General features: G+C 37.3%; 1 protein-coding gene across 2 annotated transcripts in view; it reads right to left on the bottom strand.

Annotated features, from left to right (window-relative positions):
* Window positions 1-7,276: 7,276 nt before the first annotated feature.
* Window positions 7,277-16,583, bottom strand: part of LOC137388845 (nucleolar complex protein 2 homolog) — a 37,520-nt gene continuing 28,213 nt past the window's right edge. For both annotated transcript variants that reach the window (XM_068075306.1, XM_068075305.1), the window contains exons 12-18: window positions 12,962-13,075; window positions 12,613-12,714; window positions 11,428-11,571; window positions 10,698-10,811; window positions 9,808-9,938; window positions 8,524-8,598; window positions 7,277-8,354 (exon numbers count right to left, since the gene is read on the bottom strand). In XM_068075306.1, coding sequence (XP_067931407.1) covers window positions 8,165-8,354; window positions 8,524-8,598; window positions 9,808-9,938; window positions 10,698-10,811; window positions 11,428-11,571; window positions 12,613-12,714; window positions 12,962-13,075 — 870 coding nt within the window. In that variant the 3' untranslated portion in view covers window positions 7,277-8,164. The remainder of the gene's footprint in view (window positions 8,355-8,523; window positions 8,599-9,807; window positions 9,939-10,697; window positions 10,812-11,427; window positions 11,572-12,612; window positions 12,715-12,961; window positions 13,076-16,583) is intronic.

Raw genomic sequence — 16,583 nt, 5'->3', positions numbered from 1 at the left:
TCAAGCTATGACTGTTGATAAAGCGTAAAGATTAAAAACTAAATGCTGTTGACTAGCAGAGTAGCTTGGTGTAAATTGGCTTAATACAAATCAGCAGCGTTTATATACTGTCGGCTATAATATAAACAAAAATACAAATATCGCAAAATGGTAGTGCAAGAGCTATGAATCTCTCTAGCTTAGCTAAAAAGACACAAAAAAGGATTAAAATAGTCAATTTGATTCACAGGCAGCAGCATCAGTGCAATCTACATGCAAACAAACAAGCATCACTAACTAAACTATTATATTGTCGTTAATGGGATGATTATCTCATGCGATCGATTATCGCGTTATCTCATAACGCAAGGTAAATGAGAGTTTGTTTACTTAAGTTAAATCCTACTTGAAATCTATTGATTTTTTTACCACATTTAGTCACTTTTTCATCCTTACCTAGTTGAGACTACTAACACCACAACCTTTGCTATAGGCATAACGATGTATTGTGTTTTGTCTGACTTGTTTGGATACCTATGATTTTCAGCTAACAATTTGACTGTTTTGACCAAACCAACACGTGACTTGATTTGTTCAACAAATTTGCGATTTTCCATTAGTTTCTTACCACATCACTTTCAATTACAATGACTACATCACCTACATTCACTTTTGGGGTTTATTGAACCCATTTTTGTCATGATTACAGCTTGCTCACATATTCACGTTTCCATCGAACCCAGAAATCATTGGCCATGTGTTGCAGTTAACGCCACGACTTATGGCTATACATGTCAGTTTCTTCAAACTTGCTAAGGGAGGAAGGATGATGTCTATTTTCATTGTAAACAACATATTTGGGGTCAATGGCATCATTTCATGTTCTACACTATTCAGAGGCCAAGAATTAACTATTGCCATTGTTTTGTAGAACAAGGTTCGTCATTTTGTAGTATCAAACCTCCCACCATGCCGCTTTGGCAAGCCTGTGAGAGCAGTTCGTTTTGAACGTATTTGGTGTTCCAAACACCTCCCATGTCGCTTGCATGGGGCGGATTGAACATGAACTCAATGTTCATTGATCAATATTTTTCTGCTGTTTCTGCTTATGTTTTGTCTAATTCAGACACAGCTCCAACAAATTTCGAGCCTCTGTCACATTATATTTGTCTGATGGGACTTCTTATTGCCACACATCAGCATTTATGAATGAGTCGCTGGTCATATCATTCAGCAGCTCAACATAGACAGCCCTAGATGCCATACATGTAAAAATGAGGCCGCATCTTTTGAGCTCTTTCCATTCTTTTTTCACGAAGAAATGTCCAAAGCAGTCACACCTGCAGTATGAAAAAGGACTTGCTTCGACTCGGTCTTTTGGCAGTGGTGCTATTTGCTGTTGCTTTGGACTTGCTCTTGTTTTTCGACATGGAACACACTTATCTGCTTTTTCACTCTTGAGAAATATCTTCCAGCAGTAATGTGTCATTAGAGACAAATTTGGGAAGTCAGAAGTTTCCTTAAGCGCAAGGTTTTCGCGTTTCTCTATTAACTGTCTTCGCTGTGGCTGTGACTTCAATACTAATGAGGCAATCATCTACATAAAAGATCTCCTTTATGAACTTGACGGCTTCTTTTGCAGCAGGATTTCATAAGCTGATTTCTTCAGCCAGGTATCTCAATTCATAGGTAGGACATGCTGGTGAGGATCTGGCACCAATTATTAGCACAGTCATCCGATAGACTTGTACCAAGCCTTCATTGTCATAGCAGAAAAACCGGAGACAATCTCGGCAAGAAGGAGCCACTTTAAACTGGTGGCACATTCTTTCAATGTCCGATATCACTGCTACGTACTCATTGCGAAGTCTCATCAGAATTTCGGTAAGGTTATTGATCTAGTCGAGCCCTTTCAGTAAACAACCATTAAAGCCTAGTCCGTTTATTTTGGCGCTTCTATCAAAAACCACTCTGATCTTTGGAGGCTTTTTGGAATGAAAGACACCAAAATTGGGTATGTACCAAAAATCTTCATACTCAACTTCATTGGCAGGAACAAGCTGTCTTTCCCTTGTCCCCTACTTCTTTCATGACCGTGTGGTATTTTTCCATATATCCTGCATCCTGTAAAAGATTTCTCAAGTAAAACAAATTTATGCCAAGCCATGGTTTTTGAATTTACATTAACAGGTTTCCTTTTGAATGGCAACGACATCATAGCGTATCCATTTTGGTCTGTATGTATGCCTCTTTCCATCAGATCAAAAAACATTTTGTCATCTTGCGATACGGCGCATTCTTCTTTCTCTTTTTGTTCAAAGTCTTTATTTAGGCATTGGATTAGTTGACCCATTTTACATAAGCCTTTACTTGGGGTTCGCGAAGCTCCTACTACTTGCAGAAATTTATGAGGTAAAGTCTCTGTCTCATAAAACTTGTTGGCTATAGCTGTTGGCTATAGCTGTTGGCTGGTCAGCGTAACTAAGACCCATCATGAACCAAACAAGATCTGTTTTGACAGTGAATGGCTCATTGCGGCTTCTTGAGATGCACTTGCATGGTATAAATAGCTGAGGACAGTCATACCCAAGGAGTAGTGCTACAGGTACATCAGACTCTGGCAGCATTTGCTCTGAGATTTTTTGCAGGTGGTTTCACTTTGTTCCAGAATTCATGATGGCTATGTGGCTTCTGATTGCCGGTATGCTTTGCCTTGTATACAAGGAAAGCAGAGCTATTGCTGCTCTTTCGTTATAGCCTCTAATGATGATTCATTCAGCCTTCCGACAAGTTTGCGCAACATTGTCAGATGTCATGGTTGTCAGATTAAGTGTGGCTTCTGACATCAGTGCCATAATTTCATTTGCGATCCCTTTTACAATAAACGATGTATCAGATTGCGAGTCTAGCATATACTAGTATCTCTTCTTTGGATAGATGGAGCTTGACATCCAGACAGGAACAGTCATAGCAAGTGCTTTGAAACCTCTTTCTTTGCTTTGAGTGCTGTGTGTTATGTGTTTTTCTTGGTCTTTTTGATCTTTGACACATTTTAGTGTGCTTGCTTGGCCTTCAGACCTTTGATGATTTGCTTCAGTCGGCTCATGTGCCCGATTGGTTTTGTGACCATTGTTTTTCGTTCTCTGTGGAATGTAGTAGGGTGCTTTTTCTCACACCTTTTCCTTGTTGCTTTAGCTAAGCAGTCTTTAGACTTGTGATTTGGCTTCAAGCATCTAAAACATAAAAAATTTGAGGTCACAAATTCCACTTGTCTCTCACCTTCTAATTTTTCCAAACTGCAACATTCCGCTGTTTTGTGGCTGCATAGTTTGCAATACCTATACGAGTCTGGTTGATTATTTTCTCTTCCTTGTGTTTGAAATGTCACTCTTTTGTCTTTGAAAAAATTGAAACTGCTGTTATGACTTTTTTTGTATTTCTCTGGTCGTTTTGGAGGTGGGGCATGAAATGGGTTGCAAAATATTTTGGCTTCATCAGCGACAAACTTGACAAATTCTTGAAAGCTTGGGAATTGTCCTGTTTTCTGTTTTGCAATAATCTCTCAGATTCATCTATTAGCTAACCACTCTAGAAGTTTCTGCATCAAAGTCTTGTTCTCTCTGCTGTCATAAAAAAAACTTAGCTAAGGCATAGTGGGCATGGCTGCAAGACATTGTTGTAAAAAGTCACAAAATTTACGGAGTCCAGCACAATCTTTACTACCAATCATCAACCATTGCTCAAGATCTTCTCGGAAAGCTTCTGCTACCGTATATGCATGACCAAATTGGTTCTTTAGTGTCACTTTTGCGGTTCTTTAGGTGTCACTTGTTTTCAGCATGAAATATCCTTTGATGGTTTCTTTTGCATTCTCCAGCTATATACCGTTTCAGGTTGTGTAACTGTTCATTTGAAGTGCAGTTTTGCTTGTCAATAAGCGTGTCGAAGGTCAATTCCCAGTCTGTGTACTGTGTGAGGTTCCCAGAAAATACCAGTGGTTCAGGTGGAGAAAGTCTAGAAAGGCTAAAGGCTGAGGCAATTAAGTTTGCCAAAGTGCTGCCACTCGTTGCTTCTGTGCTCATATTTAAAAACCCGGTTTTATTAAATGATTTTTGCACATTCATTGTGCATCGATTGCTGCATTCAGTGCACGAGCTTCCTTTCCTTGACTCTCTTGATGCTGAAATTGCCTTGCATTTAGCAACAGGTATTGGTGGAGAGGAGCGTGGTGTTTAGTACATAAACAGACTGCTCCTTTCTACTTGATCTTCTCGTTCTAATGCTTTCATGTATACTTGTTGTTTTTTGTTCCGCTTGCAACCTGGCTTGAGCCTTTATTTGAGCTATTTCGCAACGTTTTTGCTCTATTTCACCTTGTTATTTCCTCTCAAGTGCACAGATTTCGTCCTCCAGTGCATTGGTTTGAATTTGTGTTTGAATGTTGATTTCTTTTGCTACGGAATTAGCATGCATTTCATTTCACTCATAATGCTGAAAAGTTAACCAATCTATGGGAAATTTTAGAGGCTATTGTTGAATAATATGAACTTTATCCAGATTTAGACAGTGCAGAGCATTCACTGCGAGTCTCTGTTAACTCATTCGCACCTGACGTGAGCTATCTCGCGTAATTATAACATTGCTATGCACCCAACGCGAGTTATCTCGCCTCTGAAATATTCCTACTCATTGTATCGCTATTTTTAAATTATAGAATATGATTTTTGATTGGTTAGAAAGAAAAACTTCTGACCAATCTAAAAAATGTACAAACATGTCTCAATGATGTTTCTGGCAAAAGTTATGACCAAAATAGTATACCCATGTCAACATCTACCTAAGCCGGAAATAATCATGGCGACTTGAAGTTTTATCGTTCGTGATCAAAAATGTTCGGCTCCAGAAATATGCAGATTTAGAAGTGGTAAGACAGTGAAAGACTGCATATATCAAATCAAACATTTTTAATGTTGCAAAGTTTTTATTAACTTTCAATTTTGCCAATTTTAATTGTTATGCTCGTCTAAAATACACCTTTTAGGCTGTCAGCCGCAGTCAGCCTAAAGTTGTCATTCACTTTCGATAGCATCATGTTGGTTCTTAGAGCTATATGTGAAGTCTGAAAAGTCAAGAACAGAGTTATTGAACATATTTTTGTTATTCGAAACATGTTTATGACAGTTTATTTGAGTTATATAGGCATGCAGATCAGCTATGTTTCGGTTTGAAAGATGAAACTCGCGAAGAAAAATTCGAAATTAGAGTTTTATAATTTTCATGCTCCTGACTAACTGTATATGTATAAATAATATTCATAACTGTGTATTGTATGTAATAATTAAGTAATTTTAGTCAAACTTTGTATATTTTGCAATTTTTATGGCGCAAGTCTAACTTTGTTTCGGCAAATAACAATTTTTTCAAAATCGGAAGTTTTCTGAAACTACCTTCTTTGAGACAAAGATCTACATAAAAGGACTATGAGCTGTCTATATGAATTTAATACCATTTGAAAGAGGAGACTTAACTGGCTTCTTTTGCAACTTGAATGAGTAAATTATCTCAAATCTGTTTTCTGTAGTAATAATTTGAATTGTGGCAACTTTCTGAAAAATGAGCGGTATTTGGGGCTAATCGCCAGGAAATTAGTCGGGTGCAAATGGAAGTGAAGAGGTTGGTGCACTTGCATACGGAGACCTACCAAAGCAAGGGTAAGCAAGGACACGTCTGCAAAAATTGCCCTAGTCACAGAAAACCGGCTTCGGGAAACGATGAAAGGCCGCAGCAGTAGCTCCGGCTGCTGACTATGCTAAGGACAAATATTCCCGGAAACTAGACAAAGTTACTTTGTACCCAGGAGACACTGACATATGGCCTCGCTCAGCAAGGACTCAGCCGAGGGAATTGCGTGCACAGGATTAACCTGTGGAAACTACTAATAGTTCTTGAGCGAGGCCAGCTTTAATCCATCCCCGGTCTATGACCTTTCGTGCAAATGACAGGGGGATCCGACTATGGCGCAAGCCCTCAGCTGACCTCACTCAACTAGTTACTTCCTACCCGGAAGATTGGAGGGTTGGCCCATACAGTTCCTACTGGGTATGGGTTGAGCCATGCAAGAACGGCTTGAAGAAAGTGACAGCCATGTCTGTTAGCTGATGGAACAAGACTTCCGTTCTACAGGATTATTTGGCTGCCGATTTGATTTAGAGAAATCCGAGTGGACAGAAAGCCGCTAGTATGCACCGACAGACATGGACGATTGCCCCAAAGCATAGTGCAAGTAATCAGAGAGGTAGGGGTGCCAGCTCGGACAGAGATGGCACTGCACTGCTGTATCACCACGCGGAAGTATTGTCCGATGGGACTGATTGAAGGGTTATCCGACAACCCCTGGTGGAAAGCAGCTTGAAACCACCTGGGCCCAAAGGCCAGGTCATAGCCAGATGCCTGAACACTACGAGACAACCGCTAACTCCTAAGTCCGGTGCCATCATTGGCATGTATACCGGGGTGGACACTATGCAGGTCGAGGAAGACGATTCCTTATTGTGGACAGCCGATTCTACTCTAACCAATGGAGTGCCAGCTGACCTTGAGGAGTTGTTCCAAGCGGCTCAACCAAACTGCGTAGAAGCAGGCCAAGCAACGAGGCTGGCCGCACTGCTGAACTGTTATGCAACTGTGTTTAGCACAGGTGACAAGAACGGAGGAAGGACCTCCGAAGTACAACACTCAATACTTCTCAAGGCAGGAACTTGACCGATCCGACAACCCCTTCACAGACTAAGGCTAGAAACAGAGGCAGAGGGACAGGTGTGGGATCTGCTAAAGAAGGGCCTTAATGAAGCAGCCAGCAGAGCTTGGAACTCCTTTGTGGTATTGGTAAAAAGGATGAGAAGTGGCGTTTCTGTATCGACTGTACCGAGCAAGACATGTACCCCTTCCCCAAGATAGATATAGATGATAGTCTGGACGCTCTGTCAGGCAACCGATAATTTAGCACGCTCAATCTGATCAGCGGGTATTGGCAAATGCCGCTGGATGCAGACGGACAAGAAAAATCAGTTTTTTCTACCAGGTCTGGCCTATGAAAATGGAAGGTGTTGCCCTTCAGGCTGACTTCCGCCCCGATGGAGGTCAGCCTGAAGCCAGTACTGGGTATATATTTATAATCTATCAACACTGTATGTATTGGTTATATGCTTATAGTTTATCAACACTTTAAGTACTGGTTATATACTTATAGTTTATCAACACTTTAAGTACAGGTTATATATTTATAATCTATCAACACTTTATGTACTGGTTATATATTTATAATCCATAAACACTTTAAACACATAACACGTGTGACTAGAATGCCACATGAGTGAGTTACTAGGTAAAATGATCAACCTCCATTTGCATAAAATCAAATGTTATTATACCAAGTACTGGCATACAACAAAAATAGATCAACTTCATATTATACTTTTGTATCATATCATCTTCTACGAGAACAATTGATTAACAGATAATAATTGTGAGAAAGTGATATCACAATCCAGCAACTACATGTACTTACAGTTTATTGTCATAGTATTTTTATTATCAGTATTATAAGATCCCGGACAGTTAGTTGTTTATTCCAGTCAATGCCTAGCAACTGGAGTCAATGCCTAGCAACTGGAGCCAATGCCTAGCAACTTGAGTCAATGCCTAACAACTGGAGCCAATGCCAAACAACTGGAGTCAATGCCTAGCAACTTGAGTCAATGCCTAACAACTGGAGCCAATGCCAAACAACTGGAATCAATGCCTAACAACTGGAGTCAATGCATAACAACTGGAATCTATCCAAAATCTAACATTGGTAAAAATAATAAACAAAGTAGACTACTTTTCGAATACATGTAGAGGCTAGGCCTATTGTTATTCAATTCTATATCAATCAATTCTAATTTGAATAGATTGATTAACAAAGGACTAGCTATGTATCAATCTGTTTTCAAATACTCTGATATCCTTCTAAATTCATCATATCTGACAACTATACTACTGATGGTAAAGGTACTATTTATAAACCTAGATTAGTACACTGCAGCCGAGTGAAGTAGATTACAAATCAAATCTGAAAACAAACCCAAAGTTTATTAAAGTCCAATACAAGTGTCAAGGATAAAGTATACATCGCTCATGACCTTCATTCTTCCATATCAGATAGCTGTAAATCTTCAACAATGTCATCACCCTCGAGATTATCAAGGTCATTTTCTCCATTAGAATCTGCTTGATCGCTAGCCTCAGAGTGAGCATTAATATCAAGGTCACTGCCAGAAGTATCATCATCGACATCCTTGTCCAACATTGCATATTCCTCACTGTTTAGTGAGCTGCAATGAAAGCAGATTGTGATGATTTAGAATTCAACTAATATATATGCTGATAATATTTAGTCTACCGCATACTAAGAATATTTATGTGGCTTATCCAATCACCACCAATCACCAGACAGCCAAACGGGAAATCCAGTTTAAATATAATAGCCAACTAGTAGCATACCTAACATCATCGGAATCACATTCTAAATCTTTCTTCTTCTTTTGTCCCCGATTTTGGTGAGTCTTGATTTCAAATCTGTAAGATTAGATTAACAATAACATTGCTACTTATAGTAACTCATTGAGCAAGATGTTGGAACAGAATACAGTTTACACTATTTAGAGTTGTGTATATAACACTAGTAATACCTGGACTCACTAATTGATAGTACAGGCAATCAACAGCGGATTGGCTGCTAAACCTTTTTAGCCAAGGTGACAAGAATTATCAGTAGGAAACACAACTCCACAAGTGTTGACAAATAAATACAAATTCAATCAGCTAGTTAGACAAACGGTGAAGATCTCAAAATGTGGACAAAGACTGACTACACACGAAACGTATCTCAACATAGTTTCAATTCTTTTAAAAATCAAGTCAAAAATTCAAATTGATAATTTGTTACAACTTACATTATAATAGACTATGCTGTAAACCGTCTGACCATCTCTAAAAACTTAATCAATTCACATCGAACTTTGTTTCTAGTCAGAATCATGCAATGTAGAAATGTTTGTGAAATTCCCTTACAAAGTTAAGATATTTCATGTTGTACACTGATTGCATGTTATCGTTGTACATTGTCTATTCTTATGAAAAATTGTTTTCTCGATTATATTAGGATAAGGTTGGTTCACGAAAGTATAATGATAGCCGCTTTAGAACCATATGTTAGATTTTTCACCTTTGATTGTGCAGCAGAAATTATAACTTCAACAGAAAATGCTGATCAGAAACATACAGCATGCTGATTGCTCACTTACGATAAAAGCGCTCTAGAGTGAGGTTAGATCGCTAAAATAACACTGAAAAAGTTAACTAGATACAGTTACTATAACTAGTAACAGTTATAGTATTATAGTTAAAGTTCCAAAGGCTTCCACTTATTAGCATCTAGACAGGAAGAAACCAAATCGTATAACGTGTAGCTTGCCTTGTACCTTATTGGTTTCTTGGTGAGCCAATCAAATGATGCGGACCAAAGTTTATGGCTCAATGATAGCTAGGACTTCATTTAGTGTAGACATTAGTTTATGCCAAGATTTAAATTGTCAAGCATTTATGAGGTCAGCTCTCATAAATACACACCAAATTGGTAATTCGTTACAGTAAATAGTAAATTTTATATGAAAGCTTCATATTCAATCAAAAAACAATGTTTTGTCACTTGTAAACCTGGCATCAAGTCATCTAGTTTGGATGGTAGATCGTCAAGTCAACTCAAGAAATGAATAATTGACCAACCTTCCGCCATCTTCCTCACTGTCACTAGCAGAGTCTTCATCTTCGAAAAGTTCCCCAAATTGCAATCTCTCCGTTTCCGTGGCTTTTCTCTGACCAGTCGGGATGATAGGGGTGCGGTCACCTACCTCCATCTGCAAAGAAGCGCACAGCAATTCATAGCGCTCAGCAGACAAGCATAAGTAGCACGGAACAGAAGAAAATACTGAGAGGCACTTAGTCAGCTCAGTATGGCAGCGTTCAATTGTGGCAGCATGAAAGCTGGATGCGCTAATTTTTAACATGTATGCGTCATAAGAAGAAAGACTAACAAGACGTCACTGTTTATGAGTGGCTAATAAGCATGTGGCAGAGGAAGCCCGGTCCAACATGAGTATCTCTTATCAGTGTGAGAAAAAAATGTTAGGTACTTAAAGAAAATTTTGTCATGGTTAAATGTGGTATCGCAATACCTGTTCCTAAAACTATTTATGCGTGTCAAGCACCCAGTCTATGTCGACACTGTCGACTCGACAGATATAAAAACTTTTAAAATTGTCTAATTGTTGGTGAAGATATTTAGCTAAACAATTAATTTAAAATCTGCAATGACAACCAGCAGTAGAGTATTACACATCCGCAAGCAACTATTCACCATCACTGATGAAAACCCTACTACTTTACCACAAGTCAAATCTTCATTTATGCGCTTGTTACTCAAATACAATAAGACATTCCAATCTCATACTAAAAATAAAAGGCCACACATACTAAAACATACAAGGCCATTAAAGATAATACACATTTAAGATAATATCAATATTATTAATAATAACATGGCTCATGTTATAATTCGGTAAAAAATATAGAAGGTTTTAGTAAAACTACTTACAATAAGTTTAGGTTAAACTTACCGTTTCCTTGCCAGCAATTTCCATTTGCAGCTCACGATCTCTTAACAATCGATATTGTTTATAGTAGGCCATGAGGGGTGTTCCTTCACTCTTTGTTTTTCTTTCCCATTCTCTCTAAGCAAGTTTCAAACACTCAATATCAGCCCCAAATGAAGTTAAACTATGCTTAGATACAAGCTGAAGGCTCAACAAGCACATTCCATACTTTTCGGACTACTAACCGCACCCCTATTAATACAAGCCACATCTGCTTTATTTTTAAAACAACAATAATAAAACAATACATAGGCCGCACCTTTTGTATAAACCGCAGAACTCATGACAGTGCTTTTTAACACGGCAACATTTTTGCTGGTTAAAACGGAAGTGCCGTTAGGCACTGCTCCGTATTAGCTGACGCTTTTTAACCTAGTGCTTAACGGAACAGTACCGTTAGGCATTGTTTCGTTTTTTCTTTCACCACTAGAGGCGCACTAATCGGAGATTCTGGTTAATGCGCCCTATCGGTGAAAGAAAAAACCGCAGAATAGCCGCACCCTTATATAAGCCGCATCGCTCAAAACATCAGAAAAAGCAGCGGCTAATAGTCCGAAAAGTACAATACTAATAATTCTCACCAAAATATTGAGCCAGAGCCAACATTGAGGAAAGGCATTATGAACTTTTCTTCAATGCAAATGATGAATCGAGAGAGGAAAAAGGAATACTGAGGAGTCTGGGTAAAACTAACCACATTATCAGGTAGAGACAAATCAATCACAGTTGACCGTCTTATTTTTTTAATGTAGTCACTCGTCTCCTCAGTCTTTGCGATGAGCTGCTTGAAAAGCTTGTTGAAGTTGGCTATCTTGCATGTCTTCACAAACTGCTTCATCTGATGTACAGAGAGAAGGAAATGGCTAGGTTAGACAACAATAAAGGAGAATGCGAGTAACATATACCCCTGCATATATATCCCCGCAAATCAGCCCTGAAATCATGGAAGTTATAAGAACTCACATATAAGTCGACCTTACGAATAGTAACATGCCGCGGCGTGTATCTATCAGAGTAAAAGGTTCCGGAAAAAGAGTGGCTTTTGCAGGCTTAGTACATAACATTTCTGATTGGTGAGTAGTTGCATAATTAGCCTACCGTGTCTCCGCTTAATAGAAAAGAAACAATCATCTGTTTAGATCGGGCCAATGGAAAACATGTTTGCATCTTACGCTGACCTTTGCTTCGTTTTTCACATTTTAACATTTTACATTTTTTTCACAAAAGCACATTTTTATAGCTACATACTCGTTCTAAGCCGTGATCAGAAGCATTACAGCTGAGTAGTTTTCTCAAATTCTTGATCAACGGTCTTCTGATGATTACCTATTGGGCTATAGTAGTAGTGACAGTGAGTATGTACTTTTAATAGTAATAATAATGCCTTAAGCTATAATAATAGTGATAATTCATCCTAGTCGGAAGATGCTAACTTGTCTAACATGATAGTACAAAGAGGATAAACAAGTGTCCGAACTGATTCTGCAACATACTTGTGGCCTTTTTATGGATGGCATTGGATGATGTACAATTTTATGCTAATTAATTTGGTAAAATGTTATGACAACTGATATGCCCCAATGTCAAATATTTAGTTTACCGAATATTTGTTTCCATTGAAATTTATTTTGTAGCGAAAAAGTTAATTATAGTGGTAACTATTATTATGTTTTACTCCCATTAATAAAATTGAGTTACTAAAGGTGTGAGTAGTAGTTGTTAAAATTAAGTTAGCATAATGCCATTTCGTCTGCTTTCAATCAGAGTTACGCGTTTATAAGCCGGACCTCTAAAATTTGTAAAAAGATTTAAGAATTCTCGAATCGGTTTTGATGCAATGATATATGGTATTTAGTTCTTAGAGCTGCTTAGATCTTACCTGGTGAATGACAGGAATAACGAGCTCAGGGAAGCTGAGTGTGTGAGAGAAGGGAATAAGTGAATCAAAGGTGAGCTCATACACCTGGTCCATTAACCCATCCTGCAGTCAGATAAAAACATCTCTTCACCATATTAGTCGTAATAGCCAAGACTAAATGCTGGCAACTGTTTCGCAGCAATCATGTAGGGCATGAGATTGAATAGATGATTGTAATTTAACCAAACCATACAGCTGCAAGGGATCAAATGCATCAACCACTACAATAGTTACGCTCAAGTGTATGGTTACATGTTGAAGGGGTTAGCATCAGTTTTTAATGCATGATATAGAGAACTTGCAGGGCTACCTTGAACGCGCGATCCTGGGTCTGACTCTTAGATAGTTTAAGAGTGCAAGAAAAGTCAATTGGTCTTGTGTTCATTCGTGACATCTTCTTCTGCAGGTCTGTAATCTCTATAACCTAACAGAGTAACAAACAAAAAAGTGATGCTTTGATATTTACCAGAAGTTCCCCCGTCATACAGCCCACGACCAAAGTGATATTGGAAAAAAGAAAGGGTACTGCTGGTTGAGAAATGCAATATTAGCAGTCAAATGGCACTACAGTGCAATAGGAGAACTGCAGTGGTAGATGCGATGTACTGGGTGTTATTATGTACAACAAACAGCAATAATGAAAGGAAAAGATTATATGTTTATATCTCTCCCCTGCAATAGGAGAAATGCAATATTAGAAGTAAAATGGCAAGCTGCTGTGTAATATACATAGTTTGAAAGTTGGTTGTGTTGAATGTAGAATGGTTTTGACAGCGATCTGTAACCAAAGTGAAGAAATGGGTCATGTCCCAGAAACCATGGTCAAGTAGGGTGTGTGAGATTTAGAGCTATCTACACTAGCAGAAGGAGAAACTTCTCAGTTATTTTGCAAAAAAGATTTGATTCCAGCTTAATTACAGCAGAGTCTATGGTCAATAAACTGAATGCATGTTTACCATTAGTGCGAAAACATAGTTTTGAGAAAACTGGTGTTAAAGTTTGAGAAACGAAAACCAATGCACAATTTTGTTTACATTTTAAAACGTCATAGCAAACAATATCAAGAAGTTGTGATATTTATCTAGATTTTTGTATTTATATGCAAAAAATTATGCTGAATTTAAAAATCTAAACAGATTTTAGTTGGTTGTCATAGAAATAGATGTATGTCTATAAGAAAGTGTAGGCCTATAACTTAATTTTGCAGATATTAAAAACGGCTTGGCAGCACTGCGATATTGGGCACAACCATAGCTTCATCAACAAAATCTTTAGAAAAATAATACCAGTAACATATTGCCCACCATCGGTCACTATATACTTCGATTTTGTAAATTCGAATGATTATTCTTATAACTAAATTTTACAATAATCTTATAAAATCGAATAATTATTCTTATAATTAAATATTGTAATAATCTTATAAGAATCATTAAAAAAATATCATCATTTCCTTTACTTTCACTGCTTTGGACATCAGTTGGAATACCAAAGTACTCATAAGTGTTCAAAATGTCAGATTTAATTTTAAAATCGGCAACAAAGAAACGATTACTTTGCAGTACTTTTACGTTAATTACAGAAACCTTTGGCAATTGGACAATGCCATAGACTGGTGAAATGTGCACGTTTTTCTCATGAAATGCGCACGACTTAATGGTTCTACTCTCTGTCGCACGGCTTTATCGGCGTTTCGTAGGCCGGTCTTAATTTTGATTAAAAAAGACCTGTCAGGTTTTAATGGCGATTTTAGGCCAAATTAATCTGTCTAGTTATGTATTATCCGATCAGATGGGTAAGTTTTAGGATATTTTCGAGAATTTTCAAAGACTTGGTAACATATTTAAATAGGTTTATATGTGTTTTGTATCGTTATTACACTTTAAGGACTCCAAACAAAAATGGTTAAATTTGTTGATGAGATTTCTGTAAAAGGGTTTGGGAACGGGGTTGATGAATAATTTTCGGAACTTGTGTGCGCATATGCATTAACCATAAAGCTCCCAAACACTCACTTCGCTCGTGTTTGGTCGTGGGATAAAAAATATTAGAAGAATGCCCGCCGTTGCACGGGTAATAAAAAATTTTTAGTGCCAAAATGTATTTTTAATGAATGTATACAACTTTTATCATTCTACACTATATATATACTAGCTGTGCTACTCGGCGTTGTTTTCAAACATTATCAAACTGTAACTTTTAAATTTCATATCACGAAAAAAGTGTTTTGTGCAGCTGAAATAAATTAGGAAAAAAAATAAAACAACAGTAAAGTTTTTTAAATGTAAAATAATCAGCAAGTAATGGCTAAATAAAGTCTGTTTTGCTACGATCACGAAGAGAAATTATTTGGTATTACAAGAATTATATGATTTTAATTCGTTTCAGTGTTTTCATCGAAAGGTGAGAATGGCGTGTAGAAGAGTATAGAAACCCATAGTAATTACCTAAACAAACACCATCTGGTAAAAATCATCAAAATTTTATTCACATACTGTACATATTAAAAATTAGTAACAAAATAATATGTTAACCTTAGTAACTATAGTTAACTACAATAACTTTAGTGTATTGAGTGGTTAGAATCTGCGATAAAATGTAACATTACAACGTACGATGTGCAGTATGTACCATTGAGAGTTCTTACCTTCGAGACAGACGTACGTATAACATAAACGTTAAATTTAACTTGAAAAAGAATTTAGCTTACTGAACTTAAATACTTGAAGTTAAATTAAAGTTAAAGCTAAGTTTTAGTATTTTAAAGTATTTTTTAATTTTTTTAATTTTTATTTTTTTTTTTTTAATTATTTTACTTCACTTCAAATTTGTCATCGGTTCAAATTTTATCACTTATATGTTTTTGGTTTTGTTTTACTATAACTTTTAACGAATAATGCTGAACTGAGATAGAGAGCAAGTGAGCGTCGTGTCTCTTTCAGGTATTGTGTGAGAGATTTCGGTGAATAGCATATGCTGATGAAACGAAAATGCTTTTAAGTGAAACAAAAATGCTGATATATCAGCATTTTCGTTATTTCGTCTTAATCAGTACACCGACTGCAATTTTAACTTCGAGAAAAAATTTTGTTGATATCATTTGACGGAAAAAAGGCGAAAAGATTTCGTACTCGTATGGTGAAGACAACAGAACCTCGTGTTCCGTATAATAAAAAATGGAAAAATAAGTGCAAAAACTCTTATAACAGGAACATCGCAACCCGAGGGCGCACTGTTCTGATTAATAATTTAGCGTGCGCGATCGCGAAAAGGATGTACAATATACAGTAATAGCGATGGGTATGGTAAGAACGGCTTAGCATACACGCTCATTAGTAAACTTGCGATTTGAATGCTGCGGGTTTAAATCCAGTACGAGAGCGATTTTTTGTTGCTAAAAGTTTATCATCGTAATCGGACAGACAGACGAGGGAAAGACAAACATCAATATTTATATATATAGATTGAAGCCACTATTTGCTTTATTACATCACTGAATGAACTGACAGACTATGAAATTTTAGCGTCTTGACGTCGTGAATGAGCAGCATACCATGCATAAAGACTTGGATGGGCCAAGTACTGAAATAGTAATAAATAGCAATTTTGCTTAAAGGTTGACTCGCAACAAAATTCATATTACAGTTATTTGGTACCAAAAGAGTCACCATGTCTTACTGTGCTGTGTTGTAGGCGCAAAAAATGTGGAAATGTGATTACAAGCTCTTAAAAGCTCATAAACGAAAAGCCGCCGTAGATTGGAATCAGTTTATTTCTCTGACATTATCATTACATTTAGTTATTGTTTTGTCACGAGATGTTCTCACATGAATTGAAATGCCAATAAAAGGCTCGATATAAAACTTATCGTAGCACTAGTTTATGACAAACACTTCAGGTTTTACCGAAGATCCTGTATCAAATATAGATGC

The sequence above is a fragment of the Watersipora subatra genome, chromosome 2 (genome assembly GCF_963576615.1).
Source record: "Watersipora subatra chromosome 2, tzWatSuba1.1, whole genome shotgun sequence".
NCBI lineage: Eukaryota > Metazoa > Bryozoa > Gymnolaemata > Cheilostomatida > Watersiporidae > Watersipora > Watersipora subatra.
Note: the sequence above shows the minus strand (reverse complement) of the source record. Positions and strands in the feature narration are given on the sequence as shown.